At 35.6% G+C, this 27,768-nt stretch overlaps 1 protein-coding gene across 2 annotated transcripts in view; it reads right to left on the reverse strand.

The window, feature by feature from the left end:
• Positions 1-27,768, reverse strand: part of STIM2 (stromal interaction molecule 2) — a 168,243-nt gene that overhangs the window by 12,894 nt on the left and 127,581 nt on the right. For both annotated transcript variants that reach the window (XM_060012728.1, XM_060012729.1), the window contains exons 4-10: positions 21,875-21,986; positions 17,581-17,696; positions 14,511-14,688; positions 13,811-13,988; positions 8,546-8,713; positions 7,759-7,859; positions 7,276-7,514 (exon numbers count right to left, since the gene is read on the reverse strand). In XM_060012728.1, coding sequence (XP_059868711.1) covers positions 7,276-7,514; positions 7,759-7,859; positions 8,546-8,713; positions 13,811-13,988; positions 14,511-14,688; positions 17,581-17,696; positions 21,875-21,986 — 1,092 coding nt within the window. The remainder of the gene's footprint in view (positions 1-7,275; positions 7,515-7,758; positions 7,860-8,545; positions 8,714-13,810; positions 13,989-14,510; positions 14,689-17,580; positions 17,697-21,874; positions 21,987-27,768) is intronic.

Raw genomic sequence — 27,768 nt, forward strand, 5'->3', positions numbered from 1 at the left:
GGGAAAAAATTGTACACCTAATTATATTATAGTAAAAACGTGTAACAAAAGAAAATGATAACATTTTCTAAGTGATGAGAGAAATGAGAAATTACCTAAAAGGAAACTGGAACAATCTGCCTTACTAAAACTTCTCAACAGTAACAATAAGAGGCCTGAAAATAACAACAAATGTTTTCAAAATACTATGGGAAAAGTAATTGTTCATCTAGAATCTGATATCCAGTTAAACTATTATTCTCAAGTGAGAGTGAAAATAAAGACATTTTCAGGCAAAGACAGAGAATTTACTACTCCCAGTTGCTAACTGAAAGAATTTTTACCAAAGAACATATTTTCAAGGAAGCAAAAAAAAAGGAAAGAGTAAAAAACAAAATACAATGAAGAGCGAAACACATAAGTCTTTCTGAACAACGACTGAATAAAACAATAAAAAATGACTTTTGCAGGGTATTCAAAACAAAATACTAGACAACATTAATATATAAGATGCGGAGGGTAGTGTCTAAAATTAAAGCATCTGAAGATCCTTTAGGAGAATGACAGAGAAGCTGAAAAGAGGTATAGAAAAGAGAAACCACAAAATAATATGCCAGAGAGAAATCCAAACGGATCAGCAAGCATATTAAATGTAATTGGATTAAATTGGACTTCGCTGGCAACAGAGATCCTCAAATAGAAAGCAAAATAGTAAGTTATTACTATTTCTTATACAGACATATCTACAGCCTGATGATGGAAAAAATTTTAAGTAAAGAAAAAGTTACGCTGGCAAATATTAATCAAAAGAAAGCTCCTATAGCTATTTTAATATCAGATAATACAAACTTAAAGGCAGAAAGTACGGCTAGCTGTAAAGCAGTCTCCGCATAATCATAGAAGAATAGTTAATCTTTTAAAAAGATACATCTGGACTTATATTCACCGAATAACTTGGTTTAAACTATATAAAATAGAAATAAGCAGAATTACAAGAAGAAATTCAGAGAGATCTGAACAAACTTTTCTGCAACTGACAGAAAAGTAGACCAAAATGTAGGTATATAGAGATTTTTCATAACTAATACATGATTTAACCAACAATATAGTATCCTATAACTAACAATTAAGAAAATGTACTTTTCAGATATGTGTGGAAATTTTTAAATATTCGATCAAATAAATACTAGGTCATGAAGCAAGTCTCAGAAGATACCAAAGAATAAATGTTATATAGATGCTATTCTCTAAGCATAATACAACTAGAAATTGATAAGTAAAGATATTCTTTAAAAACTAATGACCAAATAAACAACAAAACAAACATACTACATTTGGAAACTTAAACATATACTTCCAGATAATTCATATTTCAAGGAAGAGACATATTAAAAGTTGGAAACATTTTAAAACTAGATGATAATCAAACTATATGTATCCAAACTTCAGGTAGATTCAGTTAAAGTCGTTCTTAGAGGGAAATTCGCAGCCATAAAAATCATACATTAAGGAAACAGGAGGACTGAAAATTCATGAGCTAGCTGTCTAAATATTAAAAACAAACAAATGAAGCAAATTCCAATAAAGAAAATAAAAGATAAGAGCAGAACTAAATGGAGAATATCAACAAAACCAACAGTTAGCTCTCTGAAGAATGACGGAGTGAAATAAAATAGACAAATCATGCCAGATTAATCAAGGAGGAGAAATGAAAAGAAAATTTAAAGATGTGAGATTTTTAAAATCATATAAAATACTATGGACAACTTTAAGCCACAAATTTTGTAACTCAGATAAAACAAACAATATTTTAGAAACATATAATTTAACAAATCTAGACTTATGACCATTATAAGAAACTGAATCAATAATTTAAAAATCTGTCTCCTTCCCTTCTGCCAACATACACACACACCAAACTCAAACTGCCTATAGGCAATTTCTTCAAAACCTTCATAGAATCATCTGTATCTTATATTTCAGAATACAGAATAAAATTCAAAACATTTACTGAGGATTATTATGGGCCAGGGTATGTTCTAATTGTTTTACAAATATTATTTAGTTTAAATTACAAAATAATCTCATAGGGTAGGTTACATTTTACAGACAAGGAAGCTTAGAGTCAGAGAGAGTACCTCCCACAAAGTTACACAAATAAAAAATAATGTCTTGGGCTTCTCTGGTGGCGCAGCGGTTGAGAGTCCGCCTGCCGATGCAGGGGACACGGGTTCGTGCCCTGGTCCAGGAAGATCCCACATGCCGCGGAGCGGCTGGGCCCGTGAGCCATGGCCACTAAGCCTGTGCCTGTGCTCCGCAACGGGAGAGGCCACAACAGTGAGAGGCCTGCGTACCGCAAAAAAAAAAAAATAAATAATAATAATAATGTTTTGCGGGACATTCAAAACAAAACAAAATACTAGACAACATTACATACATATAAGTTAAATGGAGGAGTAAGGATTCAAACTCTAGCAATCTTGTTCTAGAGACCAAATTCTTAACTACTACTATAAGAGTAAAAAAAAAAATGAAATGAAAGAAAAAGGGGATATTCTTTGCCTTATTTTATGATGCTAATATAACCTTGATACCAAAATCAGAGTGTCGAGAAGGAAAATTATTGACTAATCTATGATTAAAAACGTAAAAACCCTAAATAAAATAATATAGCAAACCAAATCTAATTATTATCAAAACAGAACATTGTGACTAAAAGTTTCACTGACATTTAAAGGAATTTATTTAAACAGATTAAAATTCAACGGAATAAAGAAAAATAAAACAAGCAATTACCTCAAATTATGCAGAAAAATAATTTGGTAAAATTTAACATCCATTGATTTAAAAGAAAAATCATTCTTAGCAAAACAGAAATAGAGATTAATTTCCTTAATTTAAAAATAATCCATCAGGGACTTCCCTGGCGGCCCAGCGGTTAAGACTCCGTGCTCCCAATGCAGGGGGGCATGGGTTCAATGCCTGGTCAGAGAACTAAGATCCTACGTGTCTTGTGGCTCAGCCAAAAAAAAATGTAACCCATCGAACACAGAGCAAAAAACAAAACAAATAAACCAAAAAACACACTTCATGATGAAATAAGCATTCTCTTTAAAGTTAGAAATGGAGATCACTATTTGTCTGCAATCACTTTCGCACTTTTATTCAACATTTTACTGGAGGTCTTAGACTGCCTTGGGAAAAAAGCACAAGGAATGGAAAGGGGGGAGAAGTCATTATTATTGTCCACAAAACAAAATCCAAAACACTCTTAGAGAAAAATTCAGTGTTTCTATATACAAAATCAGCATACCAAAATCAACAGCTTTTCCCTACATATCAGCAACAAGCAATATGAAGTATAACTTTTTAAAGAAAGGTAACACATGTAACTATTAAAAAAATCAAGCTAAAAATTAATCTTTAAATTCAAAGAAATTCCAATAAAAGCCCCATGGAAGTTTTCATGGCGTTTTGTAAGCTGATCCTAAAATTCATAAGAATAACTTGCCAAGAGTAGCAATTCTGAATTTAATAGAGGAAGATTAAACCCATCAAACATTAATACTTACTATAAAGCTACATATAGCAACTAAAGCAAAATGGGATCAATGGAACAAAAATAAAGAGCCTGGAAGCATTTATGTATCTATGGAGAGAAGTTGTATTACAAACCAGCAAGGATAGAGCAGGAATGAGACTAGGACAACTGTTTATCCATACATCAAGAGATATCTTTAGATTCCACTCACAATAGGAACAAAAATAACTTCCAGGTAGATGAAAAGACTAAATGATTAAAGTGAAAGTTAAAAACTTTTAGTAGAGCAAACAACAATCTATCGCCTTATGAAAAAGACATAAAAACACAAACCAGATTTGTAAATTTGTCATTAAAAATGTTTTTTGAAAAAAAACCATTTGATTAAAAAAAGAAAATAAGTTAACAAAGCACAGTAAAAAAGAAAAGCCAAGACCTAGGAAAAGACATCTGCAACCCTCAAATAACCAGAAAATAATAATAAAAATTCTTCCAGATAAGTATGGAATCTCGGAGGGACATTCCACAGCAGGAACAAGCAACTCAGAGAGGAAAAAATCTGAATGACAAACACCAATAAATATGAAATGGTAGTAGTAGTCTTTTTAGTCTTTAAAGACAACCTCAGTAGTCTTTAAAGAAATTACAATTTTAATAACACTAAGGTATCATATCACACGCATTCAAGTTACAAAACAAACCAGATCATTCCTAGTATGGTGAGGATACAGGCAGACAGGCATTCTTATAAACAGTGGGTATGTAAACAGATAGAACCACTTTGAAAGCAACTTGGCAACGACTAGTAAGAGGTGCCTTCCCAATGACTTAGCAATCCATTTCTAGGTGTCCACCCAGAGAAACTCTCAAAGTTAGAAATAAGGAGATAGAGATAAGGATGCTCATTTTTGCAAGGGCAAAAAAGTAGAAAGAACCTATCTCAGTAGAAAATTGGATAAACTGTGGTTTATTATTACAAAAGATAAATAGATATACTGTGGTTGACTCATATTAAACAGTTTTAGTGAATTTATCTGTATATAAACATGGAAATTTTCTAAAACATACTTTTGACCAAAAAGAGCTGCAAAATGATACCCACAGTTTGATACCATTTATGTACATTTTTAAACAAACAACAATTGTATCTATTGTTTATAGATATAGCTGCATGTAATACAAGTAAAACAGGCTTTAGAAGATATAAAACTTTAGTAGGAAGGGGAGGAGATGTGTTTTCTTTTTCAGAGAAAAAGAAAGATGAATAAAGCAAAATGTTAAAATCTGTTTATCTTTGTAGTAAATGAGCAATTTATTTTCAGTATTTTTAAGCATATCTGAAGAGCTTTATGATAAGAAATTTTAAATAAATTGCTACCACAATCCCACTATGAATATTTAGTAGATACTATAAAGGTACTGGGAAAACCCATACAGAGCTAACCTTTGATAATATCTTCTCTTTTTTATTTACACATAATTAAACATAGACAATATTATTCTGTATATGGTTTTATAATCTTTTACTTCGCTCTTAACATACCACAGGCAGGCTTCCTTGTCATTCCTTCACTCTTAGACAATTTACACATATCCATGGTGCAGATTTAAAACTGCTTAAAAGAGTATATAATGAAGAGCCTTCATCCTACCCTAGACCCTAGTACTACTGCCAAGAGTTTATTTGTCAGGTCCAGAAATTACGCTTTTATAACTAAACAGAGTGGAGTATTACTTTTGTGCCACTGGGTGGAGACAGAGCTCTCAAAGTGTAATCTTTGGCATAAGTTATTTTTCAGAGATAATAAACTTAAGCATTTCTAAAGCATCATACTGAATTTTAAAAAGTTCAAATTTCTCTGTGTATCACAATCACTAAAAAATTATTCACATTTAGTTATAAGTGTTTTAATGCACATGTGGATATCTTGCCCCATCAAAAAGTACTTTAAAAAAAAAGTAAAGAAAAAACTAGTTAATTTTAGGGAATACATATATGCACACTTCTGATATCGAATAATTATGGTTTCTAAGGAGGAACTGCAACTTTAAAAAGCTATCATTTTCAAACAAAATCATACACTTATGAATCAGTGCTGCATATATGGTAAGCTTAAGGGCACATAATTCAAATAAACTCAAGTTGACAGTATCCAAACAGCAGAGCTAGCCCATATCTAGATAAAACTTTTCAACCATCACTATCTTGCAGCATGGGGCAAGTGAAATGATTGAGGTCACATACTTCCCAGTATTCACTGCATTTACAATCTGTCCTCTCCCCCTTCCTCTTGTAAGAGTTTAGTGTCTCCCCAATCTGCTTGCATTATCTGTCTGCCGTTAAACCAGATAATTAAAATCACAGAAATGAACACAAGCACACAGTCACTGATTAATTATTTGCAAACTTAGGGCTTTATTTCATAAAATTGTTTTAACATTAGAACCTTTTCTAAATCATAACTTTAGGAAAGTTGTAACAATTGGACAGAAAATTTCAAACTGCAAAATGCTCATATATGATGATTTGTGTCTCAAAGACTCAAATTTCTGTGTGAGTTTTCAACTGATTAATGATTAAATTTTGCTCTCTATTCTTTGGAATCTTGTTCTAGCTATACTGTTTCAAAAAGGTTACAAAAATTGGGAAAATGAATCAGGCAAGCAGTAATAAGGATAAACAGTTTTTCAAATGATTTCTAATACAAGAAATACACCGCTTTAAATTTACACTCTCTATAACTTTGCAAAAATTCCAAATATTTATTAATAAATTCTACAATTTATTAATAAAATCTAAAATAGTAAAATTTCACCTTCCTACCAAAATGTATTCTTTACACTGTAAACATCTTCAAAGAATACAGCATAACAAAGCAATTATAATGAAAACTGTACATGTTAAAACCAACTTTGGGGGCTTCCCTGGTGGCGCAGTGGTTGAGAGTCCGCCTGCCGATGCAGGGGACACGGGTTCGTGCCCCGGTCCAAGAAGATCCCACATGCCGCGGAGCGGCTGGGCCCGTGAGCCATGGCCGCTGAGCCTGCAGGTCCGGAGCCTGTGCTCCGGGAGCACAGTGGGAGAGGCTACAACGGTGAGAGGCCCGGGTACCGCAAAAACAACAACAACAACAACAACAACAACAAAAAAACCACCTTTGGGAGAAGCTCCACTTTTTAGCAACAAAAAAATGTATGTTTTCTAAATATAAACGCAATTTAATTTTGTGTAAAGGTGAGTGGATTTAATGCTTTATGAGTTAAATATTAATTAATACTCTTTCAATAAAAGGATAGAATTGGAAAAGCAAAACAAAATACTATGAAACATGCCTACTGGGAAGGCAACTCAATTTAAAATAAATCGACTGGCTCAAAGTCACACAGTTGGTTAGTTAGTGGCAGAGCTAGGATTGCAACTCAGGTTTCCAAGGTCTTCCTCTAATTTTTAATTTCTACTATAGATTAAGCTTCCATATGAAAGGATGTTTTCCCTCAAAGCTCAGCACTTCATTCATACAGTGACTTAGCATGTATGTGTTATTATATATGTGTACATATATATATGTGTGTAACACACATAGCTCATATAGTATGTCAAACAGTAAACACAATGATCAAGAAAAAGAAAAAAGAGAAAATGAAGAATTAACACAAATTTTATCATAGATTTCAAAGCAAATGATTCATAAAAGGCATGGCAGAAAGTTACCTTTAAAACTGTACCAACTCTCTTTTTTGAACTCACCACTTACCGGGAAACTGTGACACTATTGGGGGTGTATCTTCATCTAAATCATCAACTCCTCCAGCAATGGGATAGGGTGGAATGGAAACTCTGGGCATCACCACCCAGCTGTGATCAGAATAAAGGGAAGAGGTGAGGCTGGGGAGTCCCGAGTTATGGGCTATCTGAAAGCCACAGATCTTCTCTATCTGTTGCCAGCGAAAAAGTCGTTCTCGTAAACAAGTTGTCAACTCAGAGAGAGCTTTCCTGGAAAAGCCAATATAGGAATTACTTGTTGCATCAAAGAGTCTTTAATACAGCACTGAAAAAAGTCAACTACATGAACAGACCAAGGCAATTAACCAATTTCAAGAAGAAATTACCCCTTTTTAGAATTAGTATAAATGATATAATAGTACATAATTAAATGACAAGTTAAAACATAAATTGCCTATAAATTACACATTTCAACACAATAAAAACAGACAGATAGTGACAGTAACATTCTTACTTTGCTTCCAGAATTTTGTGGTCTACCTCATCTAGGGAGGAGCTATGTGCAACATGCAGAGTCCCAAAGACTGTGCTTCTCTTCTTTTTAATTTTCTCTGCCTAGAAACCCAAAGAGAGAAAAATAAGGCTAGGTTTGGGATAAAATACACATATACGAATAAGGTTTATTTTATTTTGAATATATTAATAATTATAAAGTCAATGGGGAGTTATTAGCCAAGATATAGCCCTATTTTCCAAAAAAGAAAACAAATGAGGGAGAAAGCATGCTTTCCTAAGCCAAACTTTGTTCTGGAGAATTTTTTCCCTTATTTCTACGGATCAGAAAGACCTGAATCTTCTATTTAAAACTAGGAGAATAACATAAACTATATATCCTACTGCAATGGAGGTGTTAGTGAGTGCACCGAGTTTTTTGTTGTTGTTGTTTCACTAGAAATCAGATTAAGACTCAGTAATTTCACACAATTATTAAGAGTCAGACATTAATTTCTAGTAACTACTAACCTGAATCAGATATGAAGCAGCAACCCAGAGGAGAAAAGCTCCATATAAAACATTTATGATAATGATAGTAGGGATGATTTTTAAATGATACTAAGGTCATTCTGAAAGGTATGTACTTCTCTTAAATAAAGTGATTTCACTTTTATGAGAGTCAATCTATGCAATAAATTCCAATTCATAAAAATAATCTGCAATACTAAAAATTTTATTCAGATCTTTGTATACCAACTGGTTAATCCCTTTAGAAGCGTAGTACGTTTTGCAATATAATAGAGTACCTCATCCTTAGCAATAGCTAACTGCATTTCAGCATTCTGTCTTTTAATATTGTAGTACTGTACTTCTACTTCATGCGTCAGCTGAAGCCATTTTTGAAGTGCATCTGGAACAGACCAGCTGCTTCTGAGTTCAAATTCTTTTTCAGCCTTTTTTAGAGCCATTCGAACCTGGGAGGGAGGTAGGAAGGAAAAGGAGGAGTGGGAGAGAAGGAGAGAGAGGGAGGGAGAGAGGGAGGGAGGGAGAAAGAGGGGTAGAGGAAGGTGGTAGAGGTTAGAGAGAGAAAGAGAAATTTCTCTTTTTAAAAGATATTTAAACTAAGATTTTTTAGTACCAAAATTAAAAGAAAAGGCAATTTGAATTATGCTCTTTGTAAACATCTTTTTAAATCACAGTCTAAAACAATATTTCTAACATTAAAAACTAAAGCTGAAGTTTTTAAGTACCTCTTAAACTCACTAAGCAAGTTTGTAAAGCCAGAGGGTGAAAGGGAGCTTGCATATATCTTAGGTTGCAATACTGCATTTTTATATTTTATAATAGCCAGACTCACTGACAGACAAAAACCCAGGGCATGTACAAACTGAAATGGATTACATTTTTTGTATTTCTTTGTTTATGGACAGGATATGAAGAAGTATCCAAAATAGGGTGAATACCTGTTCTACTACCCCTTCTAGTGTTCCCCAAAGACCTTGCTGTAGCTACCTAACTATACACCCATTTTTTTAAAGTAATTATACCATTTTTAAAAAGTTTTTCAGACATCTTTATGGCTAGTTATTTCTCATTGTTATGAGCATATCTGCCTATTATAGTCTGTTTTATCACCTCTATTTAATTTTTTCCTGCTTCTCACATACCAAAAAGTTGATAAATTAGCATATGCAGACCAAGTGTAAATTTCGAGAAAACAGATTCTGAGTGAGAGTCTTCTTGATTTTTCCATGGGAAACTATGAATAGCTTCAGTGTCAGAATGTGGAAGTTTTTCTTCTAGCCTCCCTTTAGGGGAGCCAGACAATAAACAGAAAACTAAAATGCTTAGTGTATGAGGTGGTATTACGTGCTAAGGAAAAAACTCTTAAGGAAAGTCTCACTAAGAAAATGACACAGAATAAAGAGACAATCCATTGTAGGAATGATTCACTTAAAAACTAGCAAGAGCTCAAGCTAAGGATGTATAAAGATACATGACGGGGCTTCCCTGGTGGCGCAGTGGTTGAGAATCTGCCTGCTAATGCAGGGGACACGGGTTCGAGCCCTGGTCTGGGAGGATCCCACATGCCGCGGAGCAACTAGGCCCGTGAGCCACAACTACTGAGCCTGCGTGTCTGGAGCCTGTGCTCCGCAATAAGAGAGGCCGTGATAGTGAGAGGCCTGCGCACCGCAATGAAGAGTGGCCCCCGCTTGCCACAACTGGAGAAAGCCCTCGCACAGAAACGAAGACGCAACACAGCAAAAATAAATTAATTAATTAATAAACTCCTACCCCCAACATCTTCTTAAAAAAAAAAAGATACATGATGGAAAAAAAAAAAAGATACATGATGGAATTTATGAAATTACATACACACTCAAGACCTTCAGACAAAGTGACAAATGAACCATGGGGCATCCTGCTTCTGGAGCACCATAACCACAAATTAATTTTCCCCACAGTTAAGTAAAGTAACTAAAACTTCATTCCTAAACTAATGTGCAGAAGAACGTTGGATCTGATCAAACCCCATTTATTTAAATAAACTTTATCATGTGCCAGAATAAACTAAATTAGAGTACTAGACACAAATTTCTGATAAAGAGAACAGCTGCCAGATACTACAGGAAAAAAATGTAGAAAGGTATTTTTTAAAACTCTAAAACTTCTAAAAAGTTTTCTAAAAACTTTTTTTAAAACTCTAAAACCGTCAGACAGGAAGTAAACAATTCAAAATATTAACAGGAAGGGTAAAACAGGACTTACTCACTTGAGACAAATCGTAAGCAACACTTGCCTGACGCGACTCCCTGTGCAATGTGCTTGGGACAATACTGCACTTAATAAGACAGTTGGCAGAGCTGTGTGGCGTCCCTGCTAATCTCTCAAGAGAGAATTTGAACTCAGGCCCTGTGACATGGAGTTGTATATAACACTACAAAGTGTAGGTCACAGGCCCTTCTTCTCACAAGATTTTTTTTTTTTTTTTTTTTGCGGTACGCGGGCGTCTCACTGTTGTGGCCTCTCCCATTGCGGAGCACAGGCTCCGGACGCGCAGGCTCAGCGGCCATGGCTCACGGGGCCAGCCACTCCACGGCACGTGGGATCTTCCAGGACCGGGGCACGAACCCATGTCCCCTGCATCAGCAGGCGGACTCTCAACCACTGCGCCACCAGGGAAGCCCTCACAAGATTTTAAAGCTAAAATTTCTATACAGTTTTCATTGACAAAGATGTATACAGAGAATCTGAACAAATTCACTCGTGTTTTTCTCTTTAACCATAAAGATTTTCCTTAATGTTATATCCATAAATTTGTTTCCCCAAAACAAGCGCAATAAACACATTTAACACAGAATTGATATAGTTCTAGTATAAACTGAGGCTGACCAATGTTTTGATTGACTGTCAAATAATGTCTCAAAATTTTGGGAATTCTGACCTTCCAATAACAGCAACTATTTTCTCTGCCATTATTCTTATCACTTGATCTGAATTCCAACCCTCAGTCTAAATTAACATTGTTATTTACAGGGAAATAGATGCAGTGAAAATTGAGTAATTAATAGGTTTTACAAATGATGAATTATTAAGTTGTTTAAAAATACAATAATTATTTATATAAGTTTTGTGTCTTGGGAATAAAACAGCAACAAGTAAAAACATGACATCACAGAAGAAAGTCTAAATATCTGAAAACCTGGTTTCTGGACCAACTTTACAATTTATTACCTCTGTTTCCTTCAGCAAGTTCTTTACTTTCGGAGACTTACTGTTGCATGTACAACAGAGGTACTATGACTTGCCCTAACTTTAGGCTTCTTGAGACTTTAAGAACAAAATAATTTATGTGAAAAGTATTTAAACCACACAAAATATAAAGCAGTACTATTATTCACCCAAAAGCTTTTGTTTAACAGAAAATAACATTATACAAAATATGCACCAGATCTTCCTGCCTTCTAACTTTGAGAAGTTGATTACCCACTCGACAAGATACAATAATACTTCAAACTATGTGGAACTGTGGATTATGTGACATATGTAAATTAATTTCCCAGTTAAACTTACTTTTATAAACAAAGCTTTTAATAGCAGTATGGGAAAACGTGGACTTTGGAATAAAACACACATAATCTTGCCTTTGCCACATAATAGCTATGTGACCTAAGGCAAGTTATTTAACCTGTACACATCTCATCTACAAATGAGAATACTGTCTATGTATAGTGAGGATTAAAATTTTGCAATGATGTGCACAGCATAAAGTTCTGGCACAGAGTAAGCACTCATAAAATTGTGTTTCTTATTACTGTAATCATGTTGGACAGAGTTTTTTTAAATACCCAGTTCTCTCCTTTAAACCACCTCTTACTCAGGATCTCATTAGGATTATTATGTTTGTGCTGGGATGTAGTATCATAGTAATCTTAGGGTCTATTAAGGGATGCAAGGTCTCTATGTCCCAAACCCCAGACTAGAATATTTCTGATTTAGGGGTCCTTCTTTATATTGTGTCTTTTTCCCACACTGTGAGGCAGTTTCCTGTAAAATACTGCTACCAGTTTATGTCTCTATAGAAGAATCCCCACTATTGCTTTCTGATTTGTTCTTTCTCATCTGCAAAGTTCAGGAAAACAGCTAACAAGCTTTTTAGTTTATTTAGTACTGGGAACAACCAAGAGTTGAAGTCTGGGTGGGAACAGGCACAGAGTTCTCACAGGAGAAAAGGACATAGTATCTAATTCTTGGACACAGTATAATTTGGCTATGCCTTTTTTGGTAATTGGGTACGCCTTTTTGTTAACTCCCTGGTTCTTTACTACATTCTACATAGACAAGGTCTGTCAGGTAAATAGGACCAGACTGCAAAATAGGTCTAGGAGTCAACTTAAGAGAACAAACCCCTTACAGGGAAAAGACCCAAAAGACAGGTATCTGGGGTATGAGAGAAAGAACAGTTAACTGTTAACAAAAGAGATAGCTGCATTCAGTCAGACAAAATGACAATCTTGAAGGAATTAGTAATGTACCCTGAACATTTCCTCATGAGTTGAAACTGAAACTCATCCATTACATAATTCTTACTTAGCACTTGATTGAGAAGACAACAGTGCATAAAGCAAAGTGGGAGGCAGAATACCTAGGTTCCTGGCCCTGCTTTACAACCGAGTCACTCTCTAAACTTGAACAAGTTTTCTCGTCCTCATTTTGTTCCTCAACTTCTTTATCAGTAAAGAAAGGGTAAGAGTCAGAAGAAGGAGATGAGACCATGGAAGCAGAGGCTGGAGTGACATGCTTTGACGATGAAGGAAGGGGCCATGAGCCAAGAAATGTAGGCAGCCTCTAGAAGTTGGACAAGGCAAGGAAACAGATCCTCCCCTAGAGCCTCCAGAAGGAATGCAGCCCTGCAGACCTATTTTAGACTCTGACTTCAGTAACTCTAAGGTAATAAATGTGTGTTGTTTTAAGCCCCTAAGTTTGTGGTAATTTTTAACAGCAGAATTATAAAACTAATACATCTGCCTACAATTAAATTCTCCCAGGACCTCCCCACCTTTTCTGAAGGACTGTGCAATGCCTGAACTCCATCCTGAGTAAATGCATAGTAGAAGCAGATATTGAAAAGGACACCTTTTGAACAACTTCAGAATTTGTAGCAGATTATGTTCTAAAACCATTTAACAGGATTCAAATGGATGTTTAATAGAGATTCTTAACATTTGCAGAGAACTTTAACAGTAGATATACTTTACTAGGTTACAGTCAGAAACTGAAATATACTACAGTTGTTAAATAAACATCTTAGATTCACTCAAGACAATTAACATGGCATGGGATAGGACTTCATGAATGAGTGAACATGAGGGTAAATTTTTCTTTTAGTTGGTACTTTGTTTTTTGCTAATGAACTTTGACCAATGCTAACAATATAGACAGATGACTCTTTTATTAACTAAGGAAGAGTATATAATGGAACTAAATGTAGGAGATTGAATGAAACCCAAAAAACTCCTCAGGGTAGCAATACAAATATCCTCACAAATACTTTTTTAAAACATAAATACCTGTTCCAATTCCTGCTCTGCATACTGACGTCTACTCAATTCACATTCAGCTCCCTCCCTTAGCTCTCTCAGCCGACAAGCCTCTTCCTTTGCGTAATTGATTTCATCCATCATTTTGCGCTCTAGATTTTGCTTTTCTACAGCAACATTTCTGTTTTCTTCCTGTGCCTTTTCAAGCCTTACAGAACAATAAAAATGAAAATTCCTCACAAAAGTTTCCAAAATTTCATTATCTTAATGAACAATAAATACGTATCAAGCAATAAGATACATGTTTCAATCAGAATTCGCAGCATTTTCTATTAATCTTAAATTTGGACAACAAAAACATCAGGTAACCTACTATATAGCTATTTTGATTTATATTGAGCTAAAAATACAAGATATAGAAGGGAAATACTCTTCAGGAAGAAGCTTTTAAGAAATTCATAATTATTTAAATCATGTTAAAAATAAAATTTAACTTCACTTATAATTCTACCTATATTTGATTTATTTCCACTGGTCTTCTGCCCATTTATTCCCTAGTGCATACCTTTATAATAAATTTGTAATTATGACAATATGATACTTTTCTAAAAACATGAAATGAACTCCTGATGTATGTACCAACCTAAATATAAATGGTAAGCACATGCCCATATTACATATTCACAAACTGTATCTTCCCACAGTTTTATAGTCTTTTTTACCTACTCACCTCTCTTGTAAGTCCATGAGACTTTGCTCTGCGGTTTGTAAACTCTCTAAGTCTTTCATCATTTTTGCAACATGTTCTTTTGATGTCCTATTCTGCGTGTAAGCAAACCAGCACCCGCCAACACCAATTACTATAGAAACTGTGAGGATAAAATCCTTCATCCAGTTATGAGGAGGGCCTACGAAGACAATTACAGATGGTTAAGTTAATCTTTGAGTATCATAGAATCTCAGTACACAGAGCCACTTATTTTAAAAAATAGTAGGTATCTAAAAACAAAACAAAATATGAAGATGTCCCTCCCATATACAAGTTCTCCTCAAATAATCAATGTGCTTATTATAACTACCTGATATACTAGACCTACAGGAGGGCAGTGATAAACCCACATGGATACACCATGCCCCCTGCTGCTACAGGAGCTAGTGACAGAATTCCTGGGGAGCTCTGAAGAAGCAACAGTATCTCCAATCACATAGAGAGGATGGTCCTCTGTGGGGTGAAAGGAGTCATGGAGAGTAACACCATTACCAGCTCTCCTCCTTCAGACAAGTTAGGCAGCGGTCATGCTTTGATACACAAACTGAAATCTTAATCATTCACCAAAAAGCAATTTCCCAAGCACACAGCCATGTAACGAGATTAATTAGTGATTCTCAACCAAGAGTGATATTCCCTCCAGCAGACATCTGACAATTTTTGCTTGTCATAATTTGGAAGGTGGAAGTAAGGGTGTCTGTTATGGGTATCTAGTAGGTGGAGGCCAGGGATGTTCCCAAACATCCAATAATGCATAACACAGTCTCTTTTCCTGTCCCCAGTCTGGCGGTAACAAAGAAACATCTAGGAATTATCCAGCCCGGAATGTCAAAAGTGGCAAGGTTGAGAAACCATGGGTTAAATGATCATAACTAGTAACGTTTTAGGTGGTTATCTGCCAGAGAGATCTGGGTTACTAGAGGGAAACATCGGGATCGCCTTCCCCTGTGGCACAACAAGCGTGACAGTAACCCCTGACATTTTTTCTAAAGTCAGAAGCCAGGAGCCAGGCCTACTGTCCTCAGTAATACAAACCACAGCAACCGCTAGGCAAATAATTTCCTAGTTGATCTGAGTGTGGAGGCTCAGTGGGGGAAGACATGATAACTAATACAATATAATGTGTTATTTGTTGCAAAGAGATACAGTTTTTCAGTGAAAAACTGCCTAACTGCCCACACCTCCAGAAGTAAGGAGATATTCTGCATGTTTGATGAGATGAAGAGCTCTATAGAAATGAAAAGTTTTCATGCTTACAAGTCTAGCGTTCGTATACATTTACATTGTGTGATAAACAGCATGTTCTACGCCAGAGACTCTCAGTGTTTCATATTTCAAGAGTGCACGCCCTCACCTATAGTGAAAGAGATTCACTATTCACTCTTTGGCAGAAGGCTAAAGTCTCAAAAGGATTTATTTTTATTCTGCCTCAAACTGAGAGGTTCAGCTCAGGCTCTAGTCCAAATATAAGCCTTGTTTAGGCTGAACTATAATCACCAGGAATAACAATAAACAGATGGACAAGTCTCAAACTGTACAGTAAGTACCACAAACTGGAAAAGATTTCAGTGAAAACTCCTTTAAAATGTATTTCTGTTCACTTGACACTGCTAATTTTTTATAAATCTAATGTGGGTGTTCCAACTGTAGGGCTCATTCACTCAAATAATAATTCTAAGACAAACACATTAAAAAGGTAACGCATCATTAACTTCTAAACTGGTTTGTTATTAAAACATTTGTTTTCAACATTCTTTGAGACTAGTTTGGTTTCTTTTCAAATGATAATACTGTTTGGCTTAGAGAGTAGTTTGTTCTTGGATTAATAAAATATAAATATTCCTGACCAGTTTGTATATAGAGACAAATTCTATAGTCTAATTCCTATTTTCACCAATCATTCACATGAAAAAACTAGATCGAATCTCACAGAAGACAACCCCCAATAGATTCAGTTGAAAACTTAGGATAAGGAAAAGGTTAGAAAGGGTATCATCTTTATGGAATGCTTGGCATTTCAACAGTGTTCTATTTCATAGGGTTTGTAATTTCCACCAACTATCACAAAGGAGAGTTCCAGCTGTTTCACCAGCTGCCCTTTTAGCCTGAGCCAAAAAAGAACCACCCGTAAAGTCATGGAATACATCCAACCACTCCAGTAACCCTTTACTAGCAGGGGCACCCCCAACATGGTATTATAGAAACCTGCAAGTCTCTTAACTTCAAGAATTGAGGTAAAATTCGTTTCTTAATTTATAATTTGTGAAAGCCATTTTTCTTGGATTAATTTTGTTATCCCTTTTTAGCTTCTGAAAAATAAAATATAATTCCTCTAAAATGTGTACTCTTCAAACATTTTTCCCCCAAAGCTTTCTGAAATTTGAAATTAAATGAAGTAAACATATTAAACTTCCCTTCTGGGAAGAAAGTATTCCTCTCAAGGTAAAGAACAACAAGGCTCACTTTCCTTACAAATATGACAAAGCGATTTCTTAAATGTTCTTCTTTAGAACAATCAAATAACATTCTCCACCTTGTACTTCTGCCAGAATAGTCTGTTACTTTGTACAGTTTCAAGCAGGCCTCTAGGGCCTCTGTTTTTGATCTGTATCTTAAAAATCCTTTTCCTGGTAATTAATAAAGTCAGGTTAGGATTTATTACTTCTTGCTATCAAGATGGTTAGATTGCAACTTTTTTTTAAGGACTCTTCAGTGAATATCCAGCTATAATAACATCAACATTAAAACTGCTGTAAAGAGCTTTAAATCTAGAAATTTAATTCTAAATCATCAACTAACATATAGTTTTTACAACTTTCTACATCAGCAACCAGCTTTGAAAATTCCACACTCCGTATTTCCATGACAGAAAATCTCACCCTATAAATCTTTTAAGATAGTATTACATTTCTTTCATTGCTAACAGAGGATTCTTCTTGGCCTACCACATTTCTTACTTTTTCCTTCTTTAAACAACAATGGATGATCTGATTATTCTTTCACACCATATTTTGTGAGAGAGAATACTAACGCGTTAGAGGTCCGAACAAAACCACATCCAGCGCCTTGAGCTGAAGTTTCTGTCTGTGACTCCGATCACTGATTTTCAACTGAGAGATCATAAATGAAGGTTCATGCACTGCTATCCTGTTCATTTAAAAAATACATATATATTAAAAATATTACTCGTATGTAAATTTAAATATTTCAGCAACATACTTAACACTTTACATATTAGTGATGATTACTTTAAGAGCTCATCCTGTGCAATTTAACACTTTATTACATGTATCGAAAACCTTTTCAGTGAAAACTCAGCAGTGCAAACACTCCTGTATGTTAATAATTTAGTTGCTATATTGATGTTTTTGTTTTCTATGGTTACTTTATGCTATAACAATATGATTTAGAAATTTATCAAATTCAAAATATTTTATAAGCATTAATTACCTCTGGCATTTTACTATCATTTCATAAACAACACGAAAATTGTAAGTAATTTACTGAACATAGCAGACTTTCAAAAATCATCCTGAATTTAGATCATATTGCTTTTCTTTATAAATATCTTTTAAAACACCTATACCTTTACATTCTAATATTTAAACTATTTAAATGTTAAAGTCCACTGAAGTCATAAATGGAAAGTAAAAAGTCATCGCTGGCTGGGGGAGTAAACTGAGGGACTGATGCAGTAAGAAGTATTGAACCATTTCATTAGCAATGAAGAAAGTATGCAGGGTGCCGAAAGGCACAGGTGAAATAAGGAAATAAAATCACTCTGTTTTGGACTTCAAATCCAAGTATCCCAGTAGTTAAGATTTCTTATCAACCAACTATGATGCCAAGAAGAATCTTAGGTTACAAAGCGTAATAATAATAATAAAATTGTTAATAACAATGACGATTAAAACAAGCATGTACGGGCTTCCCTGGTGGCGCAGTGGTTAAGAGTCCGCCTGCAGATGCAGGGGACATGGGTTCGTGCCTGGTCCGGGAAGATCCCACATGCCGCGGAGCGGCTGGGCCCGTGAGCCATGGCCGCTGAGCCTGCGCGTCTGGAGCTTGTGTTCCGCAATGGGAGAGGCCACAACAGTGAGAGGCCCGATTACAGCAAAAAAAAAAAAAAAAAAAAAAAAAAAAAACAAGCATGTACTACGCGCTGGGTACTGTGCCAAGGGTTTTTAGAATTCAAAGAACATATAATATGTGTAAAATTGCCATTTTATAGATGAGGAAACTAAGGTACTGCGAGGCTGAGTAACTTGCCCAAGGTTACTAATTAGTTAGAAGTAAGGCAGGGATTCAAACCCAAATGTGTATGATCCCAATGACTGTACTCTGAACCACTACATTTTATTTAGGAAGATTTCAGGTTACAGAAATCCTATGAGGTTTCTACAAAACTTTAGAGAGTAAAGAACTCTAACTTGCCCTATAGAAAATGCCTTCCCTCATCATCTCTGCAGGTAAACTTTTGTGTATGCTCCTGTTACATCTTCAATATGACACTTATCAAAGTGCTTGAAGGCAAACTATGCCTCATCTCTTTATCCCCAAACCTAGCATAGTGCTTGGCAAAAGTAGATGCTTGATAAATGTTTATATAACAGATGAATGAATGCATGGATGGATGCATGAATGAATAGCAATACTATCGGTAGACTAAATTTAAAACAGACAATGAGATGTAGTAAAAAGGAAACTATAAAACAGAATTTTATGCAAAGTTCTATATCAGCCCAGAGGTGGAAGCAATTCTACCTGAGTGGGTGAGGATGTCAGGAAAGTTCACACAGGTCTGAAAGGAATGAGGAGGCATGTGTCAGGTGAAGAGAGCCTTAATATAAGCTCTGGTAACAAGAATTACAGAATATAGAAAATACAATAAAAGGCTTAAAGATAACCATGACATAAAACTAACATAATTTTACCTACCTACTGCAGATGTAACAATATATTTTAATGCCACAGAAAGGAAACAAAATAATGAATTATTGTAGGTATGTGTACATCTGGAATATGTAATACATTTTCTTAAACATTCTTATAAATAGCTCTTATATCTACAGTTACCCTACAAAAAAGTTTAAGTTTAAAAGTTGTGAAGTTAATTTCTATTACCATATAAAAGTTTTAAGCTTTTAAATGGACTCATCTAATTTCTATTACCATATGAAAGGGGCTTGATGAAGGCTATTCCAGTTTTCCTTTCCCCTCCATTCAAACAGCCTCCAGTGGGCTGACCTGAAAGCTGAACTTCCAAATTTATAAGCTTTTCTTCTGTAGTAATGTGTTCACTATTTTTAAAAAACTGATCTTTTGATTAAGTGTGTGATGTTATCTCAACAATTCTACCAGAATTTGAGGTAATCTCTGATAACCTTTACTTAAACAAAAGAAAAAAGTGGCTATAACATTTATGGTCAAAACATCAAGCAGCCTGGGACTTCCCTGGTGGCGCAGTGGTTAAGAATCTGCCTGCTAATGCAGGGGGCATGGGTTCTATCCCTGGTCCAGGAAGATCCCACATGCCACGGAGCAACTAAGCCTGTGCACCACAACTACTGAGCCTGCACTCTAGAGCTCACGAGCCACAACTGCTAAAGCCCGTGCACCTAGAGCCTGTGCTCCGTAACAAGAGAAGCCACCACAATGAGAAGCCCGCACACCTCAACAAAAAGTAGCCCCCGCTTGTCACAACTAGAGAAAGCCCGTGTGCAGCAACGAAGACCCAATGCAGCTCAAAAAAACAAAATCAAGCAGCCTATTTTATTTCATGTTGTTGTTATATAAAGAAACTTCCCAAAAGACAGGATAAGCAAAATTCTATACGTTCCAGGGTAACACAAACAACTTGAAAAACCCTAATCCCATCAATGCTCTACTATCCTGTTTTGTTTTAACTTAGAAACTTGTCTTATTTAAAAGCAAGAACTTTATTTTTTTTCCTTCTTTTCAGCATCTAGTTGCACCATGAACATAAAAGACACTCAATATGCACTTGCTGATTTGACTCTTAACTCCATAATTTCATCATTATAGTCATGTGCACAGTAAAATCAGAAATACTGATGTTGATTTTCAGAATACATTTAAGAAGATATGAAAACTTTAAACTTGATCCAAAATACAAACTTCAAAGCAACAAACGCCTCTTATTTAAATAGGATGTATAAGTAAATTGATTAGAAATATGATATGCATATAATAATTAGATAGCACTATGAGAGACTTTTTTGATACAAGAAACAATCTAGGTTGGAATGGAACATAAGAATCTCGTAAGGGTCAAGTTCCAGTGGAATTATGCAAATTTTAACATTTAAATCTTTAACGATTATTAGGTTAGCTAATGGAATTTTTAAAACATAATTTAGAAAAGTAGTGACAATTAATTCCAGACATCTAAGGAATAAATTGGCATCCTATACTTTGGTATCAGATCTATCTGTGTTCAAATGCTACCTTGGGCAAAATATTTAACTTCTCTCTGACTTGGTTTTTTCAATCTGTAAAATGGGGTAATAATACACTGTACTTCATTTTAACCATGAAGCTTATATGAGATAATATACAGTACCTCTATGTAATATACATTCAAAAATCGTTGTTATTACTTACAATTTATTTATTAAACTTCATTTTTTTGAGGTTTAACATATGGTCACTAAAATTAAGAGTTGTTATTAAAAGAATACCAATTAAGACTAAGGATCTGTACATTAATCCATTCAAATAGGTCTTTTCATAAAGGTGGATCCATATCAAATGAATAAGCTTTTGTTACATTTACAATGGGGTCAGAGGTTGGCCCTTTGTTTTTGGGGTTTTTTTTGGTTTTTTTGGCTGCATTGGGTCTTCGTTGCTGTGCACAGGCTTTCTCTAGTTGCAGTGACTGGGGGCTACTCTTCGTTGCAGTGCACGGGCTTCTCATCGCGGTGGCTTCTCTTGTTGTAGAACACGGGCTCTAGGTGTGTTGGCTTCAGTAGTTGCAGCACGCTGGCTCAGTAGTTGCAGATCGCAGGCTTAGCTGCTCCACAGAGGTTGGCCCTTTGATGTTATCTAAAAAAGATGTAGTTGACCTACCTTCTAATTTTCAAAATTACTTTCCTTAGGAATAATTTTTTTAAAAGGCCAGATTATTTAGGCAAGAAAAATTGGTTAAAGCTCGCAAATTCACACTGTACAGATATCAAAGAATGGATATATTTATAATATTTTCTTTGAGCACTTAGCCACAGAAGTAACTTGTAGATTTTGCTTTGAAAAGTAACATTATTCTCCAGAAGTACAAAAAATATATTTGAGTAATAAAGACCCACCTGGGAAGCGTTGTTCCTTTGACGTTATTGTCTCTAAAATTCTTCTCATATTGGGGTAGTTCAACAAATTCTATCAACCACTGAAGCGTGTCCTCAAGGGTCCAATTATGAACTGCAAAAGATGAAAAGAGAAGGAATATTTTAAACACATCTGCTTTCAGAATTTATATAAATTATATATATAAATTTATATACATACACATATGTATAACAATACTATAACTTCAGAGGAAATAAAGATGTTAAGACTGAATTTTCAATTCAATTCAATCAATAGTAAGTACTACAATAATATGTAGCATTCTATGGAAAGCTAAAAACAATGGAGACATACCTCCTACCCTTAAGGGCTTATAATCTACAACAGAGAAGACACATAAAGGAAAAGATAAAATATTAGCATGGTTAATTCTAAAACAAGCATCTATGCAAAGTTTGAACAGGACAAAATAATCCACTATTTCCCTGGTTGTAAACTTACCAGATATATATTTATTCTTTCATTTAGCCATCCATCCATATAATACTGTAAACCTGAGTATGAGGTTCCATTCTAAGCACTGGGAATACGGCAATAAAGAAGATGGATAAAGTCCTTGCTCTCATAAAACAAATTCTTTTGGGAGTGGGGAGGGGCACTTAACAAAAGGAGGAAGAAAAGAGGAGGAAATTTCAGATAGTGATCAGCTATTAAGAAAGAAAAGATGTCAGGGTAAAGTCTCTCTGAGGAGCTGTTACCTGAATTAAGACCTAAAAATAGCAAGGAGTCAACATTGTGATGATCTAGGAGAAAAAATAATCCAAACACAGGAGAAAGCTGGTGTAAAAACCTTAAGATAAGGAATGAACTAGCTGTGTTTGAGAGAAAGAAAGTAGTCAGAGGGGACAGGTCAAAAAATACTTTCAAAAATTCTGGATATTTTTCTAATTTCAAGAAGAAGGAGACGTAAATAATCTTATGTTTTTAAAATATCACTATCCAATGTGGAGAATGAATTGTGAGAGACAAGACTGAAAACAGAGAGGAATAAGGAGACCATTCCTTCCATAACTGTCCAAGCAAAAGGGGTTATATTCCCTTGGACTAAGGTGCTAGTAGAGGATATGGTGACAAGTCAGATTCAGGACATATTCTGGGGAAAATGCTTTCAGATGTTCTGATGAAATGGATGGGGTCTGATAGCTAGAGGAAAGTCAAAAAAAGTATGGAGAGTGCTGCCACTAACTGAGATAGGAAAGAATGAGGAGGAACAAACTGGGGAGGCAAGTAGGGGCAGGTGATAGAGGTCGAAAGTTCTATGTTTAGACATGTTATGTTTGAAGTATGTATTAGATATTTAAGTGCAGATATACGTAGCAGTCAGATATACAAATCTCAAGCTTGGGGAAGAGTGAGGTAAGGAACAGAGATATAAATTAGAAGTCATGAGCATACAGATGGTCTTTAGACTAAATGAAATCACCCAGAAGAGTTGAAGATAGCTGTTAATGGATTCTAGGAGATTGGTTCTAAATCATGAAGAAAAGAATAGCTAATGTCTCTTCTCCTAGACACTTTTTTTTTTTTTAAAGAAGATGTTGGGGGTAGGAGTTTATTAATTGATTTATTTATTTTTGCTGTGTTGGGTCTTCGTTTCTGTGCGAGGGCTTTCTCTAGTTGTGGCAAGCGGGGGCCACTCTTGGTCGCGGTGCACGGGCCTCTCACTATTGCGGCCTCTCTTGTTGCGGACCACAGGCTCCAGACGCGCCGGCTCAGTAGTTGTGGCTCACGGGCCTAGTTGCTCCATGGCATGTGGGATCCTCCCAGACCAGGGCTCGAACCTGTGTCCCCTGCATTAGCAGGCAGATTCTCAACCACTGTGCCACCAGGGAAGCCCTAGACACTTATTTTGAGTTAAGCCCTTTATATGCATTTTTCCCTTTAAACCTTAAAAAAAAAAAAAACTTATGAGGCACTAACATGATTATCTCCATTTTAGAGATAAGAAATTGAGAAGTTAAGGGGACCAAGATAGCAGTAGCTGAACTGGATCTGAACCGAGGCCAACTGACCTCAGGACCTGATTCTACACTACTCTAAGAGCAATAATATTAAATAATAGTAGAGATATAAGCAAGCAGTTAAACACTGGAAGCAACTCAGACATTTCCGTTGATACTTGAAGAGTAGGAAGAACAATGATAAGTTTATCCAAAGGAAAGGATGCAAATGTGCTTAAAAAAAGAGCTCCATATTCGCGTGCATTTCATCTGAGGGTGTGGAGAAACAAAATGCTTATAGATCACAGAATAGGCCAAAGGAGAGTGAAGAAAACAAATGAGCAATAAAAGCAGAGATGGGAATCCATCTGTAATAAATCTGAGATAAGATCTTTCTGATTATGAATTAACTTTTGCAAGCAAAGCTTGGGTGTTAGCAATCTGCCTTTTTCATTAAGTGTTCTTTAGAGGAAAAGCTTAATTAACTAAATCATAAACAAAAAATTAACAGAAATTAATTTTTAAATTACATATGGTATTTGATAATTTTATACTGAGACAAAGCTTTGACTATTTTTTTAATGATCTCTCTTTCATGTGTTCCTGCCATAAGCTTGGGCATGTGCCTGAGGCTGCTGTATCCATTTAGCCAAATAACTTAGAATAAATATCAGCCAAAGGTTCAGGCCCTGGGTGCTTTCCACTGAATTTAATACATGCAAAGTAGCCTTTTTATCTTAAGTTTCTTCCCATCCAAGATGAACTGCAGTGAGAATTGCCTTGCCTTGACTGCCAAGAAACCGACGGTGCAGCTGCACCTCACACACCCACACAAAAACCTCAGCCAAGAAAACAGGATAAGATTCTCTCTGTCACTTCTATGGCTGTTCAGCTGATCAAAAGCAAAAGTCCCTGATCTAAACACTCCAGTACATCAATTCCCAATGAACCAAGATAGAAAATAAGAAAAATCAAATGAAAAATAATACATGTTTAAAGTACACAAATCCTAGTATTACTCCATCTAATAAATAGAATATTACAGTGGTTCTAAAGTAATTTTCTTTTCAATGAATCTGTAAAATTCCAAAATTCTAACACAGAGCACACATTTTATTTTGGTGGGGGGGAGGTTTATTTCTTCTTCTTGTGCTATTTGGTTTCTTCGGTGATGCCTAGGAAATACCTTCACTTCTCATGAGCAGGAGCTGTATTTTATATTAGCTTTCTATGCTCCAATTACAGTAAATTGTCTTTCAATTCTTAGGACAGATAATACTATGTCCTTCCTCAGAGCCTTTGCTGTTTCTTCTTTCCTTTTCTCTATCCTTCTGACTCATCTTTGCCTACTTACTTTATGAAGCCTTCATATCTCAGTTAAAACTTTAATTCCTCAGGGGAGCCTCCTCAAACATTACTATATGATCATATATCACTCTGTACTTTTAGGCACAGCATTTAACTAATTATAATTATTTATTTGTATGATTATTGTTTCAACATCTGTTTATACCACTAAAGCATAAGTTTCTTGCTCACCATTCTAGCCCTAGCACTTGGTACACAAAAGGCACTAAACAAATTATCTATTGGATCCTCTTGAGTAAACAAAGTAGAGCGTGTTTAATTGAGAAGTATTATGAAAATCTATTTTCATATTTTAGAAAGGAGATTCAAACAGAAATAAGAATCTGTATGATAAATTTTTGATGGCAAAGGAATTATTCATTTAAGAATCATCCATAAATCAACTATACTTCAATTAAAAAAAGTAAATTTAAAAAACAGAATCATCCAGCTCCTTATTATCTGCCTCCCACTGCTCTTTCACGTGTGCTGTTGCTAAATACCATTCCCACCAGAGGGCAGGCAGAGAAGGATATGATACTCCTTTAAAAATACAGACTTTTTAAATCTATCTAAAGCTACAGAAATGTCAGTTTCTACATTGTTAACTTATATTGTTTCTGCTAGGAATTGTGGCCAGTGCCATAGGTTGGTGTCTTTGAGTGATTTTTGGCAACTTATTCCAAGACCAATAGAAAGAACTCTGGAATTCAAACAGACCTGACCCTAGTCCCAGCTGTGTCACTAACTCATTGTGATATCATAGCCAGATTATTTAACTGTGACTCAGTTTCTCAACACACACACAAAATAATGAAATTGAGCTAGACCATCTTTAAAATTCATTCAAATTCTGTTTTTATGATTTCGTTATAATGAACAAGAGATAACGTTTAAAATATTGCTAAACTGTTAACCTAGAACAGTAGATTATAGAATACTGAGAGGGAAAAAGTAACTTTAAGAACTTTTAGGACAGCAACAAAACCGTTCCTAACATTTACTACATGTTTATTAAACACCAGGAGATTTGCAAAACTTATTTCAAACCAGCAAAACTTATTTCAAACCACCATTGCAACAACCGTTTTGAAGTAGGTATTTTCATCATCATACTGAACCTATAAGTTCATGAAGGTGAAGTTTCTAATTAGATAAAACAGATTACTAAATGGTCAAACCAGGTTTCAGACCAAGTCCATTTCTAGAATTGTCTACCACTGTACAATAACATTACCTCTTTAGAGTTAGGTAAGTGGTCCTCATAATCAAATTAGGCACTACAAGTAGACGGTTTATGCTCCATACTTGAAACCATATATGAAGCTTTCTAAATCTGCCATGTTCCCCCATGCCACTCCTTCAACCTGGAATGGCTTTCCCTTCTTCCTTCTTTGCCAGGCTTGCTCTTCCTTAGCCTTCAGATCAGGAAGTCACTCCCCCACGAAGCTTTCCCCATCTATCCATTTCCAGATTATAGTTGCTCTTCCTTGCGCCCCTGATCACATGTACCTATATCTGCCAAAGGATTTATCACATACTCTAATGTAATTGTCCGTGCTTGTGTGGGCAGGAACTTGTTCTTTTACCTTAACACAGTGATTATTAACACCATAATGCCACATTCCTTTGATACAGGATTTTACATTTTACTACACACTTTCACATACATTCTAACACCTCCAAACCACATCTGAGAGACAGCTGTTACCTCTACAGTCTATAGAGATAACCTTAGCCAAGAGAGGCCATGTAATTACAATGTAGTTACACAGCTAGCATCTGAACTCAAATCTTCTGACTCCAAGTTCACTGCCAATATAGGTGGCTCCTGATTTAAAAGAAGAGCTCACTATTTAACATTAAAATTCAAAACACATTTTCTCATAGAAAAAAAGCTTCCAGACGTATAGTACTAATAGTAATTCAAGAGTTAAACATTACATATGAGCAATCTGCTGTGGGTAATTGCGTTAATGGATTCAGGATTCCACTAAAGGCATTAAGTAAGCATCATGGCCTACTGAAGGCCTGGAGTAGTAACACAATAGCCCAATGGAGCTACACCAGTTCTTCATCATGGGACTGACTCCTAGAACTTGAAAAGGGGGCTCTAATAGCCTGAAGGGTAAGATTTCAAAGAGTCAGGGGATTGAGAGCTGGAGCAGGGCTCTGGAGCCAAAGAAGTAGTGTGGGACAGGGGAGAGTGGGGACAGGATGGTGACTAGAACCAAATCTCCAGGAGATGAGGGGGTGTGGGATAATACATTTATGGATTTTTCACAGGAACAGAGGCACTATGAGGACTCTCCTTTCCATGCTCCCTTTGCTGCTATCTAAAGGGCTCTTTCTGTAATAGGGAATGAGAATCCTGATTCTACACCAAAACAGTTCCTCTTTCTTGCCCTTCCTACTTGCTATTGTCAATGCCACCTCCATATAATTAGTTTGGACCAACACTTTGAAAAGATGAAAAACAGTAACTGGGCCTCAGAGGAGACAGCAGTAGAAGCTATAGTAATGGGGAGAATGAAGAGTTAGTAAGGGGGCTTCCCTGATGGCGCAGT

This window comes from Delphinus delphis, chromosome 5 (assembly GCF_949987515.2).
Source record: "Delphinus delphis chromosome 5, mDelDel1.2, whole genome shotgun sequence".
Lineage (NCBI taxonomy): Eukaryota > Metazoa > Chordata > Mammalia > Artiodactyla > Delphinidae > Delphinus > Delphinus delphis.